Below are 24966 nucleotides of genomic sequence, written 5' to 3'. Positions count from 1 at the left end.
TAAGAAAAAGATTGTTAGGTTTATTGAGAGTGGAGAAAAAGTTGTTGAGTGTATTGAGAGGGGTGAAAAGGCGTTATAATTAATATTGGAAGTTGTGAAAAAGTAAAAGTAAGAGTAATTATAAGTGGTGGGGTATAGTTCAAAAATAGGTCGGAAGTTTTTTTGTGGACGTCCCAAAAAGGAAAAATAGGAAGTTCTTTCGTGGACGGAGGAAGTATATTAGTTTTGAGGAAATTCATTTCCTTTTTTTCTCTACAAAACAGTTGACCATCTCCCCCTCCCCAAGAAACCAAAAATCACCATTTTCCTGCCTTCAAAATGTGAATTTTTTTATTCTCTATCTATTTGTGATTTTAGCTTGAAGTAAAATTATGTTTTGAATTCCATGGTTTCGAAAATTTGGGAATTTCATACTAGAGTTGAAGTATGATTTTAATATTGAGATATATTACGTTTTTTATGTTCCTAAGCATGATTATGGTGGTTAATTGTATTAATTCTTACTTGATTTTGATTTTGCTCAAGTTAGTTTAAACCCTAGGTTTGAGTTTGAGAGTTATGATTATGTTCTTGAATAATTGAGTTCATATATGTATTTTAAGCTAGAATTATATGTCATATATGAATATAATATGAGTTTACACCACATAGTTTGTGAGATTGTTTGTTAGTTTAGTGGAAATTAGGGCTTTTGAGTTAAGAAGGTTTATATGTTATTATTTGATGGATATAGATATATTATGATGTGATTTTATCAAATATGGAAATTAGAACAACCCTACTATCTCATTCTTTTGTAAGGCTCTAACGTATGGAGAATTGTTATGGGAATTGTTATGTTATAACTTGTTGGCTATGTTGATGTGTTAAGCATGAGTTAAGTTTGAAGTTAAAGCATCCTAGTATGTACGTATTATGATCATGTATTTGAGTCCCTACACTTTTTATTTGGCCAAAGTATGAGTTATATGTTGAATTGAAACAAAGAATGCACTGCTGTCAGTTTTTGGCTTGACAGAACAGTTCCTTGCGGGATGATTTTGATGATGTTCCCGTTCTCCAAATCTCTTGAAATTTTTACAGTAATAACTTCATCATGAGAAGTATGTGTCTGCAAAAATTCAGCTAAATCAGACACCCTTAGATATGTCAAACAATTTTCTGAAATGTACTGCGCGAAAGCAGCGTAGTTCAGTGGCAGATTCTGCCTTTGGTGATATAACTTGTTATACACTTGATATATTGTGTTTTTGTAATTTTCTAATAAAGATATATTTTCTAAAAAGGTAAAGCTTGTATTTTTCTTTGAAGAGGTTGATTTTATATGATTTTTCAAAGTTGAGATTCATTTATGATTACATATTTGAGACTTCTTACTTGAGATAATTATGAATAGAACCATGCTAGGTGATTGGTGTTTTAGTTATTAATTGTAAGCAAATCTATATAGAATGAATTAATTTACTATTAAGTTTTCTCAATTTGAGATATTCCAAGAGATATAATGTTACTATATATATGCTTTTAGTTAATTAAGTCCATAGTAGTAAATTACTTAGATTAGAGAGGATGCAGCCCTAAGGTTTCAAACGAAAGAAGTTTCATCTACGAATTCTTTTCTATTTACTTATTATTATTTATCCAATCTTACTTGGGCACCTCATTATGTGAAGGTTCGAGTGGCAACATAAAGTGAACAGGCAAGAACTTCTACTTCACTAAGTGTATCAGGTGGGCTTACTAACTCAAGAAATAAAGATGCATACTTTAATATAAATTTTTAGTGTATGCATTTATTTTCAAATTATTGACTTGCCAATATTTGAGATTTGTATGATACCATCTACATAGAACAATGAATTTGGGTCCTGAGCGTGTCAGGATTTATGTACACAAAGTTGACAGTTAATCTTTGAGTTAGCTTGTCATCGTGTTTGAGAAGGAGGCCTACTTCTCAACACAAAGTTATATGATGCGTAGAAATGGTACCTACATGTTAATTGTCTGCAGACGTATATGATGTTATGACGATTATAGAGAAGTTTTACAGTTTTGCATGCATGCACAAGTTATTTAGATAAAACTCATGTGTGATGTTTGAGATGACAAGTTCAATATATAGCTCTTAGAGCAAGCTTTAAAGTTATTTCGGCATGTTCCCATTGAGTGCTTTTTAGTACTGATCAGCCCTGCATATGTTTTCTAAATATGCAAGTTAAGCTGTGATGCAGATGGAAGCGAGCAGAGCAAAGCCTTTGATATATATGTATTAGATTAGACTCAGGATTTCATGTCTTCATATATACATGTAATCCACTTGAGTTATTCCGCTGCAACACTTAGTATATTTTACTTTGTCGACGTGTTGTAAAGATTTTAAACTAATAGCTTGGAGAATTGTGTCATTTGATATTTAGACAACTTGTTGTGTTATTGTAAGTTGTCTACTCGTGAATTTTTAATAGTGATTGTCTATGATTATTCAATATTATAGTAATTTATTGTTAAAGCTGGTTCATTAATATTATTGAAATCACTTTTATTTTTCATTTTTTTTTTAACTTTTCTCCCTAGTCACATTTTCCCCTGGCTGTTAGCTTAGGTCAGGCTGTGAGAATTACTCTCTTGGTTTTGCCTCAATTTATATATTCAGATAAATCTTGGTACTGCTAAGATCGAATTAACTAGGGTGCTAGTGTTCCTCAATAAAATTGAGATAGTTGATGAACTAAACAGAAACTGTAATCAAGTTGAGAAGAAGACGCACGATTACAATGATATACCTAAGATTTGTAACAAAAGTTGCATGCATAAATGAAGCAACCAAAAAACAAAACACATGACACGACCCAAATCCAAAAAACCCTAATTGGGGCCTGGAGGAAGCGGCGGTTGCTCTTCCACTGTTGGCGGCGCAGTTACCAACGGTATTGGTTGCACCGGATCAGTAATCACCGGCGGCAACTCAGGGATCGGAAGATCTGGGCTCTCAGTCGCCGGAGGTGAAAATGTGAACGGCATTTCCGGTGGACTGAATACAGGGAAAACCGGCGGCGCTAGCGTTAAGTCTGCTGCAGGCGGCGGAAGGAACAAGTCCGGTGGGAAAGAGAAAGCGGGGGGAGTGTCCGGTAGAGGTGGTGGGAAGACAATTCCCGGCAGCGACGGCGGAGAGAATGCTAGCGGCGGAGTGTCTGTTCCCGCCGCGGGCGGCGTAAGCCATGGAAAGAGCGGCGGCGGAGTGTCTGTTCCCGCCACGGGCGGCGGCGAAGAAACCAACGGCGGCGGATATATTATGGGAACTACTTCAGGTGGCGGAGGTGATGGAGGCGAGGGCGGCGGAGGAGACGGAACGAGCGGTGGTGGAGGAGGTGCTGGTGCTGGCGCCGGTGGTGGAGATGTTGGTGGTGGGGCAGGCGGAGGGGACGACGGCGGCGGCGCGGCGGCTAATGGTGGGGGAGAGGATGGAGCAACTGGGGGCGGGAGGGGTATTAGCGGAGAGGGTGTTGCAGGTGGCGGATTTACAATCGGTGGAGAAGATGGGACCGGCGGCGGCAAGGGAATGAGCGGAGAGCGTGGCGGAGAGCGGGGCGGAGACCTTGGCCTAAAAGGGTTGTTAGGAGAGTTGCGGCGGAACGGCCATTGACCGCAGCGTCCAAATAGGTACGAATACAGAGGGTCACAGTTTGATGACGATCCTCCTCCTGGCCTTCTGCCTCCGCCGCCGCTTCTGCTCCTTCCGCCGCCACTGCTTCTTCTCCTTGAGCTTCTTTGCTTTTCCTCTTCCAACTTTGTTTCATTATTTTGGTTGTGATTTGGATGAGTGATGCTTCTTGATTCAGCTACAGTTGAGGCAATTACAAGTATTGCAAAGAGGAGCACTACTACTACTATATTGCCTTTCATTTCTCATTCATAGAGATGAATTCCTTTTTCAGATATGTTTGCATGACCAGTTTAAATAAGGAGGGTGGTTTGAAAATACACAAATAAATAAATTTTAAAATTATTTATGATCAAGCTTGGTAGCCGCCAGCTAAAGTGTGGAGTAATTCTATACTGCTTTACTCAATTTTCGTCAGAACATTAGTTAGTGGAGATGTTTTTACGATTATTTAATCTGAACCCAGAAATGATTTCATAAATTAATTTCGAGTTACATTCAGTAATTTAATCGAATTCTAGAGAGGAGATATCGATATTATTCAATCGTCCTAGCTAGCAATCTGGCATACATCATATACATGGGTTTGATAAATTAAAAGTTACTCCACTATATATAATTTTTTAATTTAGTTTATTAATACACGATAGTGACAGAAGCTTTGAAAATGCATGCGACACATACAGAGTTTGAATGCAATTAAAAGGGTGCGAGAATCAATGGAGTGAATTGATGAAGTTGAATTTGCAGAGGAACAGTTGGGAGGATGGCGGAGAATGCCTAGTTGTACGTGCCATCTCTTCACTTCTATCCTACTAGCATTAAACTCGATTGCTCATCAAAACGAGCCTGCGCGCTCATAACTTCACACAAAATTTCCCATGCATAGAAATAAGAGGCATTGTGATCATATAGTAAAATCTTATGGATAAGAACAAGTTGCAATATTCACATCGATAAAATTAATTATTGAGATCAAAATATCATTATATCTTGTAACGATGTATTCACTATTATACGATTTTCACAAAATCGTGTGACAAGGTGTAAAATATATCGTTACACAATTTTCGCGATAGTTACACAATTTTAAGAAAATCGTGTAATAGTCACAAAATTTTGGATCACAAAACAACAACACGAGAACAATGCAAGAGGCAACGACAACACTAGAGAATTGAGAGAGAGGTGAGTAGGGGTCAGCAAAATATCCAAAACCCGAATATCCGATTCAAACCAAATCGAAGTTTGAAATTTGATTCGAAGTGAATTTTAAGTAAATTTTGGATTTTCGGATAGGATCGATAGTTTTAAAATTCAAAAAAATCTTAAATTCGAATATATTTATAATATAAATAATATTATGATATTATATATAAATATATATAGATCAATTCGCGAATAGTTAAATATTTTTAAATTCTAACCCTGCACTCTTATCTTGATTGATTATAATTAATAGTAGTTTATTAATTAGACCTTAATTCGATCGTGATTTTCTAATTGGTTAGGTTGATATATAGTATTTTGATTTTTTTATTTTCGGATTATTTTATCACATTTTGAATTTTTCGATTCGGATCGAATTTTATTCAAAATTTTCGAATTTTCATATTCGGATTTTTGAATAATATAGTTCGGATCGAATTGAATTATATGAAAATTTCAAATTTTCGGATCGAATCAGATCAGATTAAGCAAAAAATCGATCCAAAATTTGAATGCTTACCCTTAGAGGCGAGAAGAATCGAGAGAGATGCGGTGGAACGATGGCGGCGTCATTGGAGCAAATCCATTTTCATATCCGCAATTAGAGGCAGAGGGAGTGATGACAGCGCAGTGGAACATCGGGTGGTGGTGATGGCGAGGGCACAACATGGGGAATGGGGTGTGGCGGCTGGGTGGTGGATGAGGCGGAAAAAAAGAGGGGCAGAGAGAGAGGTGAACGAAGCTGTAGCAAGTAGCAGTAGCATAGCAACGACAGTGGCAGCATTGGAGAAAATGGGAAGAAAGCATGTTTGGTATTGAGTTAGGTTTCTAATTTTTCTCTCCTACTTTTTTGACAAATATATCATTAAAAAAAAGTTAATTTCTCTCTCCTATTATATAATAAACTATTCATTTCTTAACATTTGTACCAAATGTTGTGGCCTATTGAATTGAGACGAATGGAGTATATTTAGTCCACACAAAAATTTAGTACAATTTAGCATTCATACAATAAGATTTATGGCTTATGTAGGAATGAAATAGGAATGTAATGGTGATTCATGCGTTCATTCTCAATCGTATGGCTGAAATAATTTTTGCAATGAGTCACCATTTATGATAGAATGCCTATTCTCAACATGGGATTAATCATTCATCCTTACACCAATGGTATAGTGTATTCCCACGAACATGTGATTAGTCAAAAATAGGTAAATAATTGGAGGACGAACGGAGTAATTATTACACAACAATGAAAACAAAAATAAAGAAAATTGCACAGCATTCACTGCAAATGTTTTAGTAAATTAAAAAAGTTCCATTCATTTTTCAATTTGTATAATTTAGTTAATAAATCATTAATACACTATCTAAGCACAATAAATCTATTTATGTCAATTTCAGCCCAAAAATTATTTCTTACATCAAAAAGCATAATTGGCAATCAAAAATGACATGTGGCTGTAATCATGGACTTTTGTCTTGAATTGAAGTGAAAAAAAATGTAGTAATGATTTATTAGGAAAAATAACAAAATCATGTTATCAAGCTAAACCAATATATTCACCTCGACACAAAAACCACCTCCAAAATAAAATCGACAGAAAACCAAATGTATTAATGTTTTATTTGACTAAAACCATCACAAAGCCATATCATCAACTACGCTAAGTACCATCAGTGAAGTAATACTTGGATGATGAGAGTTAAGAAATAAACAAATAAACAAAGTGCAAACAACAGGAAAGAATTATTTCCTCCGTCCACCAAATAACCTAACTTTCATTTCCGGTCCATCCTCAAAAAAAACTCCCTTACCATTTGTAGACACTATCTCACCACGATTAATACTGCATTTACCTTTATTTTTCATGTTTTCACCACTCTCAATATTAATTACTACATTTTTTCCCCATTCTTAACATATTCAACAACTTCGTCTTAAAATCTGTATCCCTCCCTCCTAGGAAGTAATTTGGGAAACGGAGGTAGTAGATTCGAATAATAGACTTGCATAATTGGAAAATTGAACTTCCTTTAACCGTATCTAGTGATCCTCATAACGACTTTAGACAAGAATTGTATGAAAACTTTTCGTAGCCTGATTAAACAGATGCAACCCAGAATAGGACCAGTTGTTAGTAATTGACAAAGGAATTGAGATTATAGTCCATATGTGTCATCTTGTTTCCTGAAGCCAGTAATTCGAGAGCCAACTACTCTCTCAAGTAACGCATTTATAAAGGACAGCAAATCAGCTAGGCATGGGTTCTAGACAGGCAATGGAATCCTCTCAATATCATAAAACATTCCTAGAAACAAATTAGCACTTCTTTTAAAAGTCACCTGAGGACTCACCATCTTACATCAATTTTTCTCTTCTGAACATTGGTTCCCATATTTCTCAAGCGCTAGAGAATATATTGCTTTTCTTTTCATAGATGTGCTAGATGCCACCACTTTGACTGCCTGCATTAGATAAATGGTTTATGAGATCAAGGTCAGATGATTTAGCAGAGAGCAGCACTTGTACTCCCACAAAATTGATTGAAGTATATAAATAGACAAGCACGTGAAAATAATCATTTGAAAACTTGAAATGTTCAACCAAGGATGTTCTCCAACAACCTCATTTTGGTAAAATGCCAAATCAGACAAAGTAGTTACTTTATTGTGCATCATAAGCCATTCCACGTATGTTAGTGTAGAAACTATTCCTAGAAGAAACATACTGTTAGGTGGTGGCAAAGGCATGACCCTAACACTCTGGAATAGAGATTAATGTTTGCTGGCAGTTCGAAGCATGTTTTCATGTAGTGTATACCTAATCAGTGTGTGGTTGAATGCACAATCATGATACAAAGTAGTAATAGTCTAGTGCAGATCAAATAGGAGGAGCTCGAGTTCATGCACTGATGCACATCTTCACAACCATGACTTCATTACCAAGGGGTTGATAAGATGGCAATGTAAGGCAGCCTGACTCATCTAATGTCACATAACTAAGCGAAAACCTATTGCAAGAAAGAGCAACCACACTTACAAAACTGTAGTTTCAATGTTCTTAATGAGATAAAATCCTTGATATAAACATGGAAACCTTACACATTTTAACTTCAATAGAAAATCAGTAGTAAGTTCTTTCGAAGCCATCAAGCCCATACAAGGAAGTGTTCATAGTGCCAAGTGTAAAACTAATTACAAGCAACGAAAAGGTGGTTAAAAAGGAGAGAGTCCAGTGCAATCCTTCAACTTTTAAGTAAGTGAAGCAGGTTCAGTTTTTACAAGTTGAAAAGGCATAGATTCTATGAAATCAAAGAACAATTCTATTTTTAAACATTAGAAACCAATTGAGCAACATAAACTTACCAAAGAAGGTATCAGCATGTGGCATTTGTTTCTCCCATAGAGCATAAACTAGATTGCATACGTGAGAGTTGGAAGTCATACAGAGAAAGGGATATTCGAATGATGGATCACAAGGATACTTGAGCCCTAAATGCATTAATCTACTCAACAGTCTACGAGGACATTAACTAGATTAAGAGCTCGTTGATACTTCAACAACACCAACATCCGAGTCCATTTGAGGAAGGGAATCGAGTGTCTTAGGGCATATGCAATAAGAAAATGAAGCTGTGTATCGTTTCTGGAAGACAATTGCATAAATGTGAGCATGATCCAACTTTATAGGGAGATTACCGTGGATAGACTATGTCCTTTGGAAATTAATTCTCCCAACTTGTTTTCCAGTTGAGAATTGGAGAGTTGGTCATCCTCGCTTATCATCCCTTCAATCATCAGTGTGATTTCACCCTTTGGTTGGTGGGTTGAGAATGCTTCGTTGGCTTCCTCTAGAGTACCCCTCCAGAACTAGTTAACAGAATTTTTGTTAATTGGAACCAAACCAATTTTGCGTAAGAATCCTTTATTATATATATATATATATATATATACACACACACGAGAAAATGCTAAGAGAATTTAAATGTTCAATGCTGCCATGGAAATAGCTGTACTGCACATATAATTACAGTAAGCATCCACAGGAAATTCATATTGGTGCACTGAATATGATGTTGAGAATGAGAGGGCAGTTGCCCTGCTTCTTTTCTAGGGCATGCAGGCGTTCAATTCATGAGGATCCTTCTTTTTGCTTCAAAAAAGTGGCATTACACCAATATCTTCAAGTCTCCTATTTTAAAGACATGGATAATGAATTGCAGAAGTTTGCAAACCACTCCAGTAGATCTACAACCAGTAACGGATCTAGGAATTTAATCCTGAACGGGCGAGATTTATGACCAGGCAAATTTATATAATTTTTTTTAATCACATAATATATAGATAATACATAAATAAAAAATTGACCGGGCGTCGGCCGAGGGTGCCTGGCCTTTGCAACCGTCCCTGTCTACAACCATGGACGATAGGTCTATGACAACTAGAGGTAAAATTTTTAAAATTGATTGAAAAGGACTGCGATGCAGACACATGGGAGCCGGTGGGAACATGGAAAATGTTGTGATGTAAATCTTTGGGATTAACTTTACATTGAGGTCACTTGGGTTGCTACGGAGTGCTTTGGGTGATTGAGGGTGAACGAAGAAGAAAGAAGAAAATAATTTTGTGAATTTTCAAATTTTGAAGCGCAAAACGGTGTCATTATTGTTTTGTAATGACGACATATTCCTAATCGTCGGAAGAATTTGGGGTGTCGAATTTGCTACAAATTAAAAACTGAAGTCATTATTGAAACATTTCTCAAGTGCCACCGAAACAGAATGAGATTTGTTTGCTGATTATCTCTTTTATGAAGATATAGAATAAGATATAACTAAAAATAGTACTCCCCCTGTCCACGAAACATCTTCCTAAGGGAGTGGACACGGGTTTTAAGAAAAGCAAGTTGTGTATTGGTGAGTGGAAAAAGGGTCCCACAAATTAGAAAAAGTGATAATAGTTGATAGAGTTATTTTCAAATATAGTGGATCCATTAGTGGCAATGTGTGTAAATATGTGAAAACTGTAAGGGTGATAGTTAGTGGAGTTGTTTCCAAAAATGGACTAGGAAGATGTTTCGTGGATGGACGAAAATGGAAAGTAGAAAGATGTTTCGTCGACGGATGGAGTATATAACTCAATCATAGAAGAGCATTGAGAGGGAATGAAATATCTATCATGTCCATTGGCATTCTATTAATGCATTGCGTGGGTTGAATATTGTTTTACAAAGATTCAACGAAACTTAAGTCAATGGAAGAACGAGCTATTTTATTTAGATGGGGGGCTCCAGAGATTTTTAAGAGTGTTATGCTTTATGTAGTAAATTTCGGGGTCAGAGGCAGGGTTAGCCAAGTATATGGATGTTTCATATATTTACTATGTGACGAGCATTGACGGTCTCTTAGAATTTCATGACCCTGGTAAAACCATCTACGTAAAAATTACAAGCGCATATCATAGACATTATCACTACCCGTTAACTCTCAACTCTCTTTCTTACGTGGAAACTGATTCAAACAAACGAAAAGAATGTCATCAAATCACTAAATGTAAACCTTACTTCTTCATGTAGTTTGGTCATCTCCCGAGCAATGACACAACGCCTGAGAAAAGTTTGCAGCACAATTGGAATATGTATACAAGGATGCAAGTGCAGGACTTAAATTTAGTGACAAGTAAAACAATTTTTGATGAGATAAAATATGAAGAGAACAGGGGAAAAGGCCACATTTTTCATGAATGTGAAATACAATCTCAGCGACCAAGAAGCAAAAGAAAGAATATTCCCTTTATTTGATTAGCATGTCTTCACACATCAAAAGAATGAGAACCAAGAATTTACCATCATATTAATTGACAATTGAACCCACATTTCCCAACTTGACCTCAAAATCATGCACCATAGATATCATAAGGCACGTGCGCTAGTCATACAATTTATATCTAGAATTGGATTTTATTGTAGATTATTACACTTTGAAATTATTGAAGATAATTATTATCAACTCCACAGCTTCCAGTTATTGAACCCACATTTCCCAACCTGACCTCAAAATCATACACCATAGATATCATAAGGGTGGTGCACTAGTCATAAAATTATATCTAGAATTGGATTTTATTGTAGATTATTACACTTTGAAATCACTGAAGATACTTATTTATCAACTCCACAGCATCCAGTTACTGATTCAGGAAAATCTACTATCATATGGCATACATATCATATAAAGAAGTTCTTTGAAGCATGTGCAAAGAGTAAGTCATCAAAAAGAAGAAAAAGATGATGAATGGAAGCAAGAACAAGTTGCAAGAGCAGGAATGTGAACCTAATCCATTAATTGAAAATAAAAAGAATATATTGACATAGAATTGCTCTTCAAATGAGGAGCAGTGGTAGAAATCACCTTGAGTTTCCAAAGATAGAAGATGACTCCTCTAGAAACTGACTGAGCTTATGAGGAGGAACAAAAAAGACCTGAGTGGTTGCACTATTAGCAGAAACCATGAGCCTCTCTCTTCTTGTAGTGGCATGTTTAGGGAGAAAGCCAACTGCAGCATAATGTAGGCCTCGTATCATAATATTTCATGAGTCGCAAGATGTAGTGATTTATCACGTGATTACCAAATGTGAACTCATTAGTTGGCAAACCAGATGCAGAAAGAGCTGCTACCACAGCAGATGGACCAGGGACAGGAATGACAGGTATATTTTTGTCTATGCACAACTTGGCCTGGATCCATCACAAAACGAATACAAATGAGTAGAATTGGATTGTTTTCTCAGTTCAATCTCTATGGCCAGAAAAATGAGCATAGACAATCCTCTAGAAAATTATCCATATATACCTATATGCATACATAGATGTACCACATCTGTAAATTATTCCATAACACAGCATACAAACATTTAACCTACCAGCTCCATACCAGGATCACTGATTCCTGGCATCCCAGCATCACTTATCAGTGCCACAATTTCTCCACCTAGTAATCTCTTCAGCACAACTTGTTCTCGTTGAGACTCATTGAATTTGTGATAGCTTAACTGAATATCTAAATCATAGGATGAGCAAGATCTCCCTCCAAAAAAATGTATGCATATAATTTAAATTCTTATACGCATAAATAGAACTTAAAACTGTCTTACAAGTGGAGTTCTAATGCTATAATACATAAGCAACTTTCCTGAATGCCTTGTATCCTCCGAAAGTATGACATCAGCAGATTTCAGAACTCTTAAGGCTCTGCAACGATTTAAACAGAAAAGTGGTTGGTCCATTGAGAACCGAGGAGAGAAAAGCAAAAGGAAAAACTCCAGCAACATTAACAGGCTGATTGACCTTATAGTTATATCTTCAAGATTCCCGATCGGCGTGCCAACAAGATACAATCCTGGCTTTAAAGGACCCTGTAAATTTAAGTTGGAAAGAATACCATTTACGAAAATGGAAGCATAATGCTTTAAAATCGAATGCACTATTGAGGATAAGAAAAGTAGAATTTTTCAATGTGATTGTAACAACATCACATGAGTATAGAAATGATAGGTTGGGGAAGATGAGGTTATGGGCAAAGAAAATTATGTCAAAGGCAGCATAGTTTTTTCAACCAGTATCAAATTGAATTGGTGACGACACCTAGGCATCAAAGTCTAATGAACATGGAATATTCAATCAAGAACAATATTGGAAGCAACAGCATGAACTAGATTGTCAAGAACTGGAGATATTTTATCCCTATTGAATTGTCCAAGTCACACCAATTAAAGGAATGCACATCTCCCTTTCACTTGTACATAATTTGTTTCCTAGTTACCTGTTAGTGCTGTTCTTAACAAAAATTCATTTTTGGCGTGAAACAAGAATTTGTACTCTCAAATTATATCAGATGGGTTTGCTTTTGTTGTCAAACTTCCATGTTTTTTACAATTAATATATTGTCTAAAAGGGAAAAGGAACAAGATAGTAAAATCTTAGAGGCTAGTTAAATAAATCCAAAACCATTGGCATTGCTATTGCAGTATTATCTGCATTATGTTTACAGACTTCGGTCTTATGTTATTCTTTAATTTCCCTCTAAAACTGGTTCAAGGTATAAGTTATTACAAATAGTTTTAAGAGAATTAGTGAAGGTCCAAAAGAATCAGTTATTGCATTGCCAAAAACTATGATGTGCTGATAAAGAAACAATGGGCAAAGACTTTTGAATCTGGTACATGATCTGGAGAAGGTAAAGCCACATTAAAAGTTTGTATGAGAAATTCAAAGAATTAAAGATAAAGAGAAAATTTTGTTGAAGCAACTGAGTCATATAAGGGATCACTAAAACAATAGGGCATCCACAAAGAATCAATGTGGAGGAGTCCCTTTGAAAAGTAAAAATAGCATACGATCTGGGGATTGCTTTCAAGGAATATGACCTGCTATTTCTCATCACCCTATTTTTAGAATATTACATTGTTTCAGCCTTTGAACATAAGGCCAATTGCAGGGGGGATGCAATGTCAGACCTAAAGCATACTGAGTCTAGATGCAAATAAATCAATTATTAGCAAAAAGGTGCAGCTTCGAGAGCAAGCCTAGAGAGCATAGATGCATAATATGCATAATATATCATTATCAACGATAATAAGTAGAAATAATTGATTTGTAACAAGGAATTTGAGCAGTAGGATATAGAACGATAACGGATTTCTTCTCTATCATCCATCGATGACTAATTCAACCAGCGTAGCAAAAAGTGAGCTAATAATCCAACTACATCAGTAAAAAAATAATAAAAAAATACATAGATAGGACTAAATCTCTAGCAAACTTAACAGAAGAATAGAATATGCGAAGAAACGAAGAAATAAATAAATGAGACGTCTTATGAAAGAGTTCACTTACTTGTTTAGAGGGGATATCATCCGCGAGGTCGGAGGAAGAAGATAGTTGATGATTGCAGGATGAGAAGGGAAGGGCGGAAATGGTGGTCTGACGATGTGCAGAGACGGAGAATAGGAAATGATATGAAGGAGAGCGGCAGAGCCACGGCGACGCCGCTCGCCGTAGATGTATGGGGAAAGGTACTGCCATTGAATGGCAAAGGCGAAGCAGCATCATGTATCGCACGCCAATTACAAACACCACCACCACAATCTAGGGCTCTACGGGTTTGAGATTCAGAGAAACAGAATTAAGAGATAGAAATGAAGGTTAAGAAAATTAATATTTGAAATAGAAGGGAAAGGGGTGATGAACGTAGGTTCTGTGTATAAAAAAGGGCTGTGCCGGCGGGATACACAAATTAAAGGAAAATAAGAAAACGATCCAATAAAGAAAAATCAAATGATAGTAGTAAATGATTGTATTAATTGTGATAATCGTGGTTATGCATCAACTGCTCTGCATACTCACTACTGGGACTTGTTAATGTAACTTTTGTGTTGCAGCAAATCTTAGGAGATTATCTTATTATTTGCATTGGTAATTTAAGTGGAAGATAACATAAAAGATAAGAAAAACAAAAAAGCTATACACTTGTCAGAGTTACAGAGTATACATAAACCTATAAGGGTGTGTTTACTTCGATAGAAAATGTTAGAAAAAGTATATTTTTCATCATTTTCACATGTTTTCTATGATGGATAATTTTCTCCAATCAGACTGAAAAATTTATTCGGACAGCCCATTTTCACTCATTTTCTCACAAATGTTGGATAATATTATCCTATTGGGAGGGTGTAAAAGTATTTTCCAACATTTCAATTTGTTTATCCATCTATTTCTAACAAAATAAACACATGATAAAAAAATGAAAAAAAATATAATATTATCTCACATTTTCTTATCCATCCTTTTCAAATGAAAATTTTACTACAAAAATAAACACACCCTAAAACTAAGAAGGTGATTGGTACGATGAAATGGAGGTGGAGATTGAATGATGATTTTTACCTTGATTTCATTCTTTTATTTAGTATATATATATATATATATATATATATATATATATATATATATAGGGTGTGGTTCTAGAGAGAACTACATTATTTGTGAGAACGGGAGAACTATCAAATCTAATGCATTCACTGTAAAAATTAATGCATTCGTTGTTAAAATTAATGCACTAAAAAAATAAAAAAAAAATGCTCCCTTCAGGATTCGAACCCAGGTTCTATATTTATCCAACAAGATGATGCATCCACCGTAGATCTTGATGATCGAATGGCTGAAAATGGTTCTACGTTCTTTTTTTATTTATGGTTCTTTCTTGAACCTCTCCCTATATATATATATATATATATATATATATATATATATTTGTATGAATTATCATTTTATTTGAAATCATCATTCTTACATTTATAAGAATTATTATTCATTCCACATATCATAGTATTAGTCATTTCATTCTTAATCTTTTTAAATTTAAGTTTTGATATATATATATATATATTTATATGAAACATACATTATTATTATTATTCGTTTTTTACTCAAAATATAAAAAATAGGAGTATTTTTTTAAATATTTTTTTTTAATAAAATTTTATCAACTTTATATAAGTAATAGCCTAATATATGGGAATTGATGCAACACACTACATAATTATATATTTAATAACATTTTACTTTATTTTATATAATTTGTTCTCCTTCTTTCTTTCATGTTTCTATTTTATATATATATTTCTTCTTTATTGTACATCAACAATTACACTAACTAATTGATTTTTTTTCTACTAATTATATACTAAAAATATTGGGTCCAGATCTTCAAAAAATGTGTTTAACTAAAGTAACTATTTACAGTATAACAATAAAAAAATATATATCATTTGTGAAATTTATAGATATATAATTTTATGCTGAAATAATATTAGTACTCCTTCCATTCACGAAAAGTATGTGGCATTTTTGTCATTTTTGATTGGAGAAAGGGTCTTACTTAAATAGTAGTGTATTGTGAGTGGAAAAATGGTCTCACTTAAAATAATTATTGTATTGTGAGTGGAGAAAGGGTGGGTCTCACTTAAATAGTAGTGTTTATAATGATAATTAATTGTATTGTGAGTGGAGAATAGAGCACACCATGTAATAAATAGTTTCCTAAAATGGAAATAGGCTAATTTTTGTGAACATCCCAAAATGGCAAAAATGGACTATTTTTTGTGGACGGAAGGAGTATTACATTCACAAAATTACCATTTTAATTTAAATTTTTGCAAATGTTTTTCGTGAAATAAAATATTTATCTATTCAATTATATTGATAGTTTTTTTTTAATACTTTTAAAGTGATGTAAAAGGTAACTTAGTAACATAAAATAATTTCATTTACTTCCTAAACTTTATTTTTAGCTACCAATCATGAGAATGGAATAAAAAAAAATAATCACAATTCCATTCATTTGGTACTCCTTGTGCATACCATATTTTGCCATATCGGGTAATGGAACTCAATATTTGACCATCCATCTTAAAAACACAAAAATTGACAATTTTTTACAATTTCAGACTGTATTGCCCTTAATTTAGGCAGACCGGATCGGGTTGGGCGCATGGGTTCGGGTGGTACTTTTGGCACTAATGTTATAATTTGTGCAAAAAGTACTAAATTACTTAAAATAAATGAGAATATTAGTGTCAAAAGTACTAACTATTAAAAAAATCAAATAATTTGGTACTTTTGGCACAAAATTACTTGATATTTTTTTTGTTATAAGTAATTTGGTACTTTTGACACAAATTATAACATTAGTGCCAAAAATACCACCCGAACCTGCGCCCAATCCAATCTGGTCCGCCCAAATTAAAGGCAATATAGTTCGAAATTGTAAAAAATGGTCAAATTTTGTATTTTTAAGATGGAGGACCGAATATTGAGTTCCAAACACCAATATGGCTATATAAGTATATATTCTCAAATAAACATGCTACATCGAATTTAAAATTAACTAATAAAAATCGGTGTTAATCTCCGACACTTAGTCGATCGATTATCTAATGAATTCTTATGACATGAAATCACTTGTTATATGATACGGGGTTAAGTACCAATTCTCTCTCCCCCCCCCCCCAATCTTGGTACCCCTATCGCCTTTAACACCTCAGAGTCAGGGATGGCACTGCTCGCTACCCAAACGTGTCAAAAGTGAAGCAAATTCCCCGCGTTTAACAGTGACTTAACTCCGTTCAAAAAAATATTTTGTGTTATTTTTAATAACCGTGAGCCTCAGTACTCCAACTGAAGGACCTCCATTCCTTCTTCTCTGTCGGCAAACATCAAATTCAAGGAGGTGTCCTTGAGGAAATCTCTCATATATACTCATACCGTTCATATTCTTCTCTTTGTAAACATCTTCAAAAGCTTTGAACAGAGAGGCGACGCTTTTATGTTCCTCTCCGGTGATGATGTGCGAGTAGATAAACTTTAAGGGTTTCGCCGCCACACTGAAAGCCTTCTTGCAGGGGAGGTAAGGCATATCAAGGCACAAACTGCAAGGATCGTAATACAACACAATCTTGCACATATTATCAAAGGTGAATCTCTGGAAAACATCCTGCAAATCCTCTGCGCAAAAATGATCCAGAACCGGGAATAAGTCGGCTTCCGCCTTGTTCATTTCTATCCTTCTTCTTCCATCGGAAAGGCTTGACCCACAAGACGAATTCGAATTCATCTTACTTCTCAATTGCATAGAACAACAATAACTTTAAATTAAATTGCACAATTTCTCACCCAAACAACCTGAATTGAAAATCGAAGAACTAGGATTCTTCTTATACCAAATGAGGGTTCAAAATACTTCACGTCTGATTTAAAAACTGTTGGAGTGGGGCCCACATTTATTAAAAATAGGGGAGATTTGCTTCACTTTTGGCATGTTAGGGTAGCGAGCAGCGCCACCTCTAATTCTAGGGTGTTAAAGTTGATATAGGTGCCAACGTTGGGAGGAGATTGATAGTTAACTCTATGATATGATGATATGATATTGTCGTCTAATGCTTTATGTGATCACATCTAATACATTAGACAAGTCGCCGAATTCTCAAAATCGAAGCACTACTTGCATTTTTATAAAAACTCCAAGTCATGCAATTTAAATTTCATGCATGACTATGCATGAAATAATATATTACGTAAGCATTTAGACGTATACAATTATATGAAATGTTAATTAGAAATTAAATTGCTAATTATACTCAAAATTTTCGATTGGATCTCCCTTTGAGATTGATTGGAAAAATATATTCTTCTTCAAAATTTAACATTGGGAATTTTTAATTAAGACCTTAATCTTAACGAAAAAAAATTCTGGATAGGGACCCTTATAACAACGAGAATTCTAATATGTGAAACTACGAGGTCTCAGCCACATCTCAATGTCAGTAGAATGAAGAATTTAAACAATTTTTTCTAACGACTCTTTTGTATTCATCCTCTATAAATACCGGATCTTCTCTATCATAAAATGAAAGAAGAAAGAGAGTATTTAGAAAAGTCAAAACTCTACAACAATATCTACGGTCCTCAAATTAAGCACAAAGAATACTTGAATTTCAGGTTAAGTTTCCAAGTTTTCCTACCTCTTAGAGATTTTCTTCCAAATGTGTTTTTAAGGGCGCGTTTATTTTGATGAATAAATTTATCCATAAAAAATAATGAATAACAAAAATGTATTACTTTAAATGTAATATTATCCACCTTTTTCTATAGATAAATCTATAGAAAAAATGGCGAACATTTCTTTTGTGTCAAATATTGGAAAAGAAATGAAATATTTAAAGTCATAAATTTTTGTTATCCACCTTTTTCTATAGATAAATTTATCCATCAGAGTAAACACAGCCTAAGTCGTATCCATTGTATATCCAAAAGCATAGTCGAGAAAGCTTAGCATTTGCTATGGTTCGAACTTGTTCAAAGTTCTCTCAAAATAGTTGGAAATTAACCTCAACTGAACCCCCTCATAGTTGAGAAGTTAATTAAATTGAAGAGGTGAGTAAAGTGCAAAGTGTTAGCACTCTGAAAGCCAATAAGGAAGATGGGTCACTACCTGATAACCCATGTACTTCAATTTATCCGAGGAATTGAATTATTTTGTTAGAAATGTTTTTGGGGCTATAACACAATAGTTAAAGGAATTCATTTGATTGGACTATGTTGTGGGTGTATGATGAGTTTCTTATGATCACGTTCAAAATTGTGTTCTTTAGTGCTTTCCAATATTGTTATATCATCTGTCATCATCTAATCATATCCCATAAATAAATAAAAAATCAAGATTTGGTAATCTAAACTAATCAGATGACTCTGCACTAAATTAAACTATATAAAATGCATGATTTGAACTACATTTTTGAGAAAAAAATTCTAAGTGAAAAACGAGTTTGTCTAACCACCAAATTTAGCAAACACTATAAGATTAGATAAGACTTTGATAGTTAATTCATTAATGTAAACGTTCCGATAACTTCATATTCAATGTTACTCAAAGGCCATAATCTCTAGCTTAGGCCTAGGAACTTAACAAGATAAAAAACCGAAATTCTTGGATCAGATGTATAAATATTCCTCCCTTATTAAATCTACTCGTTTGGGAGTTTGGGACCATCCATGTCAAATTATCACACATCTATACTAATATGAGAAAAATAGGAGTATTTTGGTCACAAAATATAGATTGTCTATTATATCCTTATTAGTATATAATTAATTTTAAGGGCAATTGTATAAATTATACTCCATCCGTCCACAAAAGAACTTTCTATCTTTCCTTTTTGGGACGTCCACAAAAGAACTTCCTACCTATTTTTTGACTATACCCCACCACTTATAATCATCTTACTTTTCACTTTTCACAACTCTCAATATTAATTATAACACATTTTCACCACTCTCAATACACTCAACTACCTTTTATTCACTCTCAATACACTCAACAATGTTTTTTCTTAAAGCCCGTGTCACTCCCTCCTAGGAAGTTCTTTCATGGACGGAGAGAGTATATTATATATTAAGAAGAATATATTTATTCTTTAGATAATAAATACTACCAAAATATATTAATTAATCAATTATATTACCTTATCCAAAACTTATTTGATATGTATCTGGAACTCTTTTTAGAATATTAAAAAAAAAAACCCTATAGAATCTAACTACTTAACTAGATAAATGCAAATAACAATAACTCACTATCATATAAATAAATAGGGTACATATCACATATACACTAAATTGTATAGAATGTTACCATGCCTTGATATATATATGTATGTGTTTGAAAATTCAGTATGATCATTATATAGATTTTTGAAAAATAGAAACTCTATAAATTCATAATTTTGGGACATAATAATTTTATCGATAAATTAATATTATTAATTTATTGTTAAAATAATAACTTTTTAATTTATATAGCATTTTCTTAATTTCAAAATTATAATTTTAGATCAAATTATAATGTGTAAAAACAAATGAGTGATAATATTTAAATTAAATAAATACATGTATCTATCAATTCATTGTGTATGATATTACTGAGATCCTAATGATGCATCAAACTAAAGATAATTCAACAATAGGTTCATATTTTAATTCATGTTACCATAGTATTCATAATTATAATATTTTAATAATTATTATTTTATAATATTAACTAGACCTATATATTTCTAAAAGGGTCCTATAAAAAATTATTATTTTTATTTTATTAAAATTGATGATTTTTAAAATTGACTTAAGTTGGGATCGGAGAAATTTATTACTACTTTATAGTAAAATCTATTAATTTGTTGAGTAATATTTTAAAGAGTTTTTACTATAGCTGTAGAATTAGATAGATCAAATTTATACCAATTGAAAATTTTAATATAATAATATTATATTTTTATTATTAAATAAAATAATATTAACTATACGTATAATATATGCTTTTTCTACTAGTATTTCTGAAAAAGATAAATCTTTTATACTATAGATATTTTTATATAGGTGGAAATTATGATAACAAACAATTTCAAAATCATTTATTAACTTGATAGGTGGTAGGAGCGGGTAGGTGACGGTTTTAAATTTTGGGATTAAAGTTCAACTTTCGCACGCAACATCTGTAGACTGTAATTACATACTATGTGATTCAGTGATCGTATGAATGAATAAATTCGCGCTACAATTAGATACAGGTCCACCAACCATACCTGCAAAACAATAATAGAAATTATTAAATGGCTTTGAAATATCCAGAGCATCTTATTTGTTTGTGAAAAAGGCAAAATATGATAATTAGAATTAATTTGAAACTAAAATAAAAACAATATTAACTAAATTTTATTTTTACCCAACGATTCGCAACGGGTCTCGTGACCAGACACAGAATTAATAGCGACCGCTCTGTTTGTTTTAAGAGTTTGGTTGTATGTTTCATTCAACTACAAAAGCTCCAAGGTTTCATTTTGAGCAACATTTGGAATAATAGTTTTGGATGATATATATGGAGGATTATGTTGTTAAGTTGATCGTGTTTAGCGTGGCGGCATGGTCCGCTTTGTTTCTCGCGATCAGGAGAATCGTGTTTCCGAAGCGTTCTTTCGATTTCTGCAACCGCCTTGTTTCCACGGCGCACGCTTTCTTGGCCGTAGCTTTGGCGTCTCTTTCAATTCAAGATTGGAGCTGCCCAGTTTGTCCTTTGGCTTCTAAATCTTCTCCTAACCAGGTACTCCATTCCATTCTCTTTTAAAATTTTCTCTGCTCTCCGCGCTATTTTTTCTCTGTATCGGCAAAGTTGAAACATCAAAGATTTCTTTTTAATGAGAAATTTTTGGATCGATTCACAATAAAGTGTGTTGTCTTTTGTCTTTTTATGTTCGTTGATAAATTACACAAATAACTAATAAAATTTAAATACCGCACGACGGTGAACTCGAACTCAAAGTGTGTTGTCTTTTAATTGCATCAATTAGTACGTTGCTCGTAAATTTAAGCTATGTACACATTTCAGACGTAATATTAATTAATCTAGATTCAATTAACAACCATATAAAAAATCAAAGCAATTAAAAGTAGAGACATAATATTTTAATTCATGCACAAAACTATTATTTAATAATTTTTATTTTGTTATGTGTGTTTCTGGTGCACACGAATTATTGGTATATATACGGTCTTAATTTCTTCTAATTTCCTTCCAACTTTCATTTCATTTTGGTGGAAAAATAATGGTTAAAGATAAACGAAAATCGGTTTTACGTTTATTAATTCCTTATTCCTCCGCATCTCATTTTATTTACATTGTAGTAGCTGTATGTAGGAATAATACTATATGTGTAGGGAATTTAATAATTTATTTGTTATGATGCATATTCTTGGAATTGAAACAGATGCAAACACTTGCTGTAAGTGTGGGATATTTGATATATGATTTGGTGTGCTGCCAATTTGACAAGCAAGTGAAGCTTGATAACGCTGTTCATCATCTAGTCAGCATTATTGGGGGTATCGCTGGACTTGTTTATCAAAGGGTAAATAAATTTAGTTTAGCCACCGCCAAATCTAATTAATTTCTGTTAATTTAAATTAAGAAGCTATAGTACTTTATTTATGTAGTTCTGTATTGAATGAGTGTAGTGTGGATCGGAAATGGTGGCAGCGGTGTGCATCACAGAAATATCGAGCCCATTCCTCCACTCAAGGGAGCTTCTTAAAGAGCTTGGATACAGGGGCACCGATCTTAATTTGGCTGCCGACGTTAGTATATTTATTTCCTTCTTTTTTTCTTTTTCTTTAATTCCTAGTTATTTATTATTGTTGGTGTTAGTTGCATCAACTAATCTTACTCAATCAAGCTTTCGAAGGCTGCATTTATCGTGGAGGTTTCTTTTAAGAAAAGTGAAAGATCATTTAATTTAAAACAATAATTGTGGAACTTGTTTTGCAGATAGCTTTCGCTGTCATCTTCACATTTGCAAGAATATTGATAGGCGGGCCATATCTTACTTATGTTACTCTGTCTGCTGATAATCCATATCTGATTAAGGTAATTAACTCGACTGTTTACACAATTTAACGTGCTCATGATCAGCGATGCGACGGCACCATATAGTATGAATTCATTGTTTGATGGAAATAATTAACTTGATTATATATATAGAGAGATTAAATTGCATAGTTGTTTCTGAGGTAATTCAGTTAAAAGTGATATAATGTGTATTGCTTTGGATTTAAAAAGTATTAATAACGAGATTTGATGTATATTAAGGAACAATTCAAAGATAATTAGTATGGAAAAAATTAATGAAAAGAATCACCTGGAAGTTCATTACATACCCAAGAATTCCAAGTTATGATCTTCCACTTTAGTCTTCTTCTTTTTCTTTTTCTTTTTTAATAAATTAATAGTTAAATAAAGAAATTTAAAATTGCGCCACAGTGAAACACAAGAATTCCATGTTATAGCTAGATACAGGTATCCTTCCACTTTAGTCTTCGATCTTGATAATGTACATTAACTATTTTGGGATTGATAGCGACCGGGATATAAGTTAGCCTATGTCTTAGTTTGCCATGAAATGCTAAAATATTACTGTAAAAAGAACTCAACACTAAAAATAATTAGTCACCCGAAAATGGAAAAAATGGACTTGACAATTATTCACTTAACTGAAACAATAAATAACTGAATATCCTAATAATAAACATAGCTTGCCCTCATGCAATGATACAACTAAAAATTCAAAACTAATTAAGACAATAATATTAAGAAATCATGCAAAGCCATGTGCACAGTAGGAGACAGAAACACTAAGAGCACCTCCAACGCATGGATCGAAGGCAGCCTCGATCCGGGTTGAAGATTTGGCCGCCGCACTGGAGACCCGGCCAGTTCCGAGGCCGAGGCGAAGCCTAGACACTGGGTGAAGGCGAGGCGTGTGTGGCGCATCCGGCGGACGCGCCCTTTTTAAACAAAAAATTAAAAAAGAAACGAACAATTACATGAAGAAGAGAGAGAGGAGAGATGGGGGAAGAAGAATTTTAAAAAAGAAACAAAAAATTTGCAGAGAGATGGGGGAAGAAGAAAGAGTGGGGTGGGGTGGGGTGGGGTGGGGCGGGGGGTGGGTGAAGAAAAATTGATTTGACTTATCCCAATTTTTAATTATTGCTATTTAATTCATTGTATTGTATTTAAATTAATAATATTTATTGTTAATTTTAATTATTGTAATTTCTTTATTATTAAAATTATGCAATTTTTTAATTATGTCTTTAATTTTATTTTAATTATTGCAATGTTTAATTTTAATTTTAATTTTAATGAAGTTGAGAATTTAAAGCACCCACCTAAGACACAATGCATTGGAGAGGGGTGTGTCTTAGGTGGGGCCCACTCCTAAGACACCCACCATTGGAGGTGCTCTAATACACCTGAAAATGAAATCCATTGAACCGTGACACAATGTTTTGGTCTTGTGAATAACATTTATTGGAATGTTTTATTTATTTTGGTTGCAGGCAATGGCTTTGGGGCTACAACTGGTGAGTGCATTCTGGTTCTACAAGATTGCGAGGATGGTCATTTACAAATTAAGGACAAGGTCCTCATCCTTCAAAACACAATAATATACTATCTATTTTCAATATCTTCAAATCATGGACAGGAATTAATCCAAGATCCGTTATGTTATGTCATTTAAACTACTGCAATATTATTAATTAGTTACATTCATTCTTTTTTACTTCGGGGAAGTGAAACCTTAGACCTTGTTGCTTACATACTAAAGTATGTATCGTTTGAATGCTCCTTTGGGGACTTATCCTTGAATTCTTGATGAAACTTTCTTGTACATAGGGCGGAGCTTATTAACTCAAACTTGCTCTCATTCTAATTTAAGAACATGCCACAACTTGTGTGCGTGTGTTGGCCTAACGGTAGGAGGTTAATGCCCAATACCTGAGGTCTTGGGTTTAAGTCCTTCGTCGCGCGGTCTTTAAATTTCCTTATTTACTTATATATAACTTATATGTGTTGGTCTAACAGTAAACTGATTATATAATGTCTAAAATCAAAAGTTTTGGATTTAAATGCATCATAACACAATCTTT

At 33.8% G+C, this 24966-nt stretch overlaps 3 protein-coding genes across 5 annotated transcripts; 1 reads left to right on the top strand and 2 right to left on the bottom strand.

The window, feature by feature from the left end:
• Positions 1 to 2724: 2724 nt before the first annotated feature.
• On the bottom strand, positions 2725 to 5650 carry LOC131010351 (leucine-rich repeat extensin-like protein 3). The gene is made up of 2 exons (XM_057937841.1): positions 5391 to 5650; positions 2725 to 4524 (listed from the first exon to the last, which is right to left on the bottom strand). Exon 2 carries the CDS (start codon positions 3901 to 3903, stop codon positions 2866 to 2868), a length of 1038 nt encoding a protein of 345 aa, XP_057793824.1. The 5' UTR covers positions 3904 to 4524; positions 5391 to 5650; the 3' UTR covers positions 2725 to 2865.
• A 1355-nt stretch (positions 5651 to 7005) lies between these two features.
• LOC131010349 (uncharacterized) lies at positions 7006 to 14317 on the bottom strand. Of its 3 annotated transcripts, none has more exons than XM_057937835.1 (9): positions 13768 to 14315; positions 12220 to 12287; positions 12027 to 12123; positions 11796 to 11924; positions 11502 to 11610; positions 11284 to 11428; positions 10437 to 10479; positions 8573 to 8743; positions 7006 to 7339 (listed from the first exon to the last, which is right to left on the bottom strand). In XM_057937835.1, the coding sequence occupies exons 1-9, from the start codon at positions 13981 to 13983 to the stop codon at positions 7238 to 7240; spliced, it is 1080 nt and encodes a 359-aa protein (XP_057793818.1). In that variant the 5' UTR covers positions 13984 to 14315; the 3' UTR covers positions 7006 to 7237. The 3 variants fall into 3 exon arrangements, with proteins under 3 accessions (XP_057793818.1, XP_057793822.1, XP_057793819.1); XM_057937836.1 differs by lacking the exon at positions 7006 to 7339 and adding an exon at positions 8236 to 8477 and having other exon boundaries at positions 13768 to 14316; XM_057937839.1 differs by lacking the exon at positions 8573 to 8743 and having other exon boundaries at positions 13768 to 14317.
• A 6665-nt stretch (positions 14318 to 20982) lies between these two features.
• LOC131010370 (uncharacterized) lies at positions 20983 to 24597 on the top strand. The gene is made up of 5 exons (XM_057937867.1): positions 20983 to 21583; positions 22248 to 22388; positions 22495 to 22614; positions 22805 to 22903; positions 24376 to 24597. Exons 1-5 carry the CDS (start codon positions 21353 to 21355, stop codon positions 24481 to 24483), a joined length of 699 nt encoding a protein of 232 aa, XP_057793850.1. The 5' UTR covers positions 20983 to 21352; the 3' UTR covers positions 24484 to 24597.
• Positions 24598 to 24966: the final 369 nt, after the last annotated feature.

This window comes from Salvia miltiorrhiza, chromosome 2, assembly GCF_028751815.1.
Source record: "Salvia miltiorrhiza cultivar Shanhuang (shh) chromosome 2, IMPLAD_Smil_shh, whole genome shotgun sequence".
NCBI classification, from domain to species: Eukaryota; Viridiplantae; Streptophyta; class Magnoliopsida; order Lamiales; family Lamiaceae; genus Salvia; species Salvia miltiorrhiza.
Note: the sequence above shows the minus strand (reverse complement) of the source record. Positions and strands in the feature narration are given on the sequence as shown.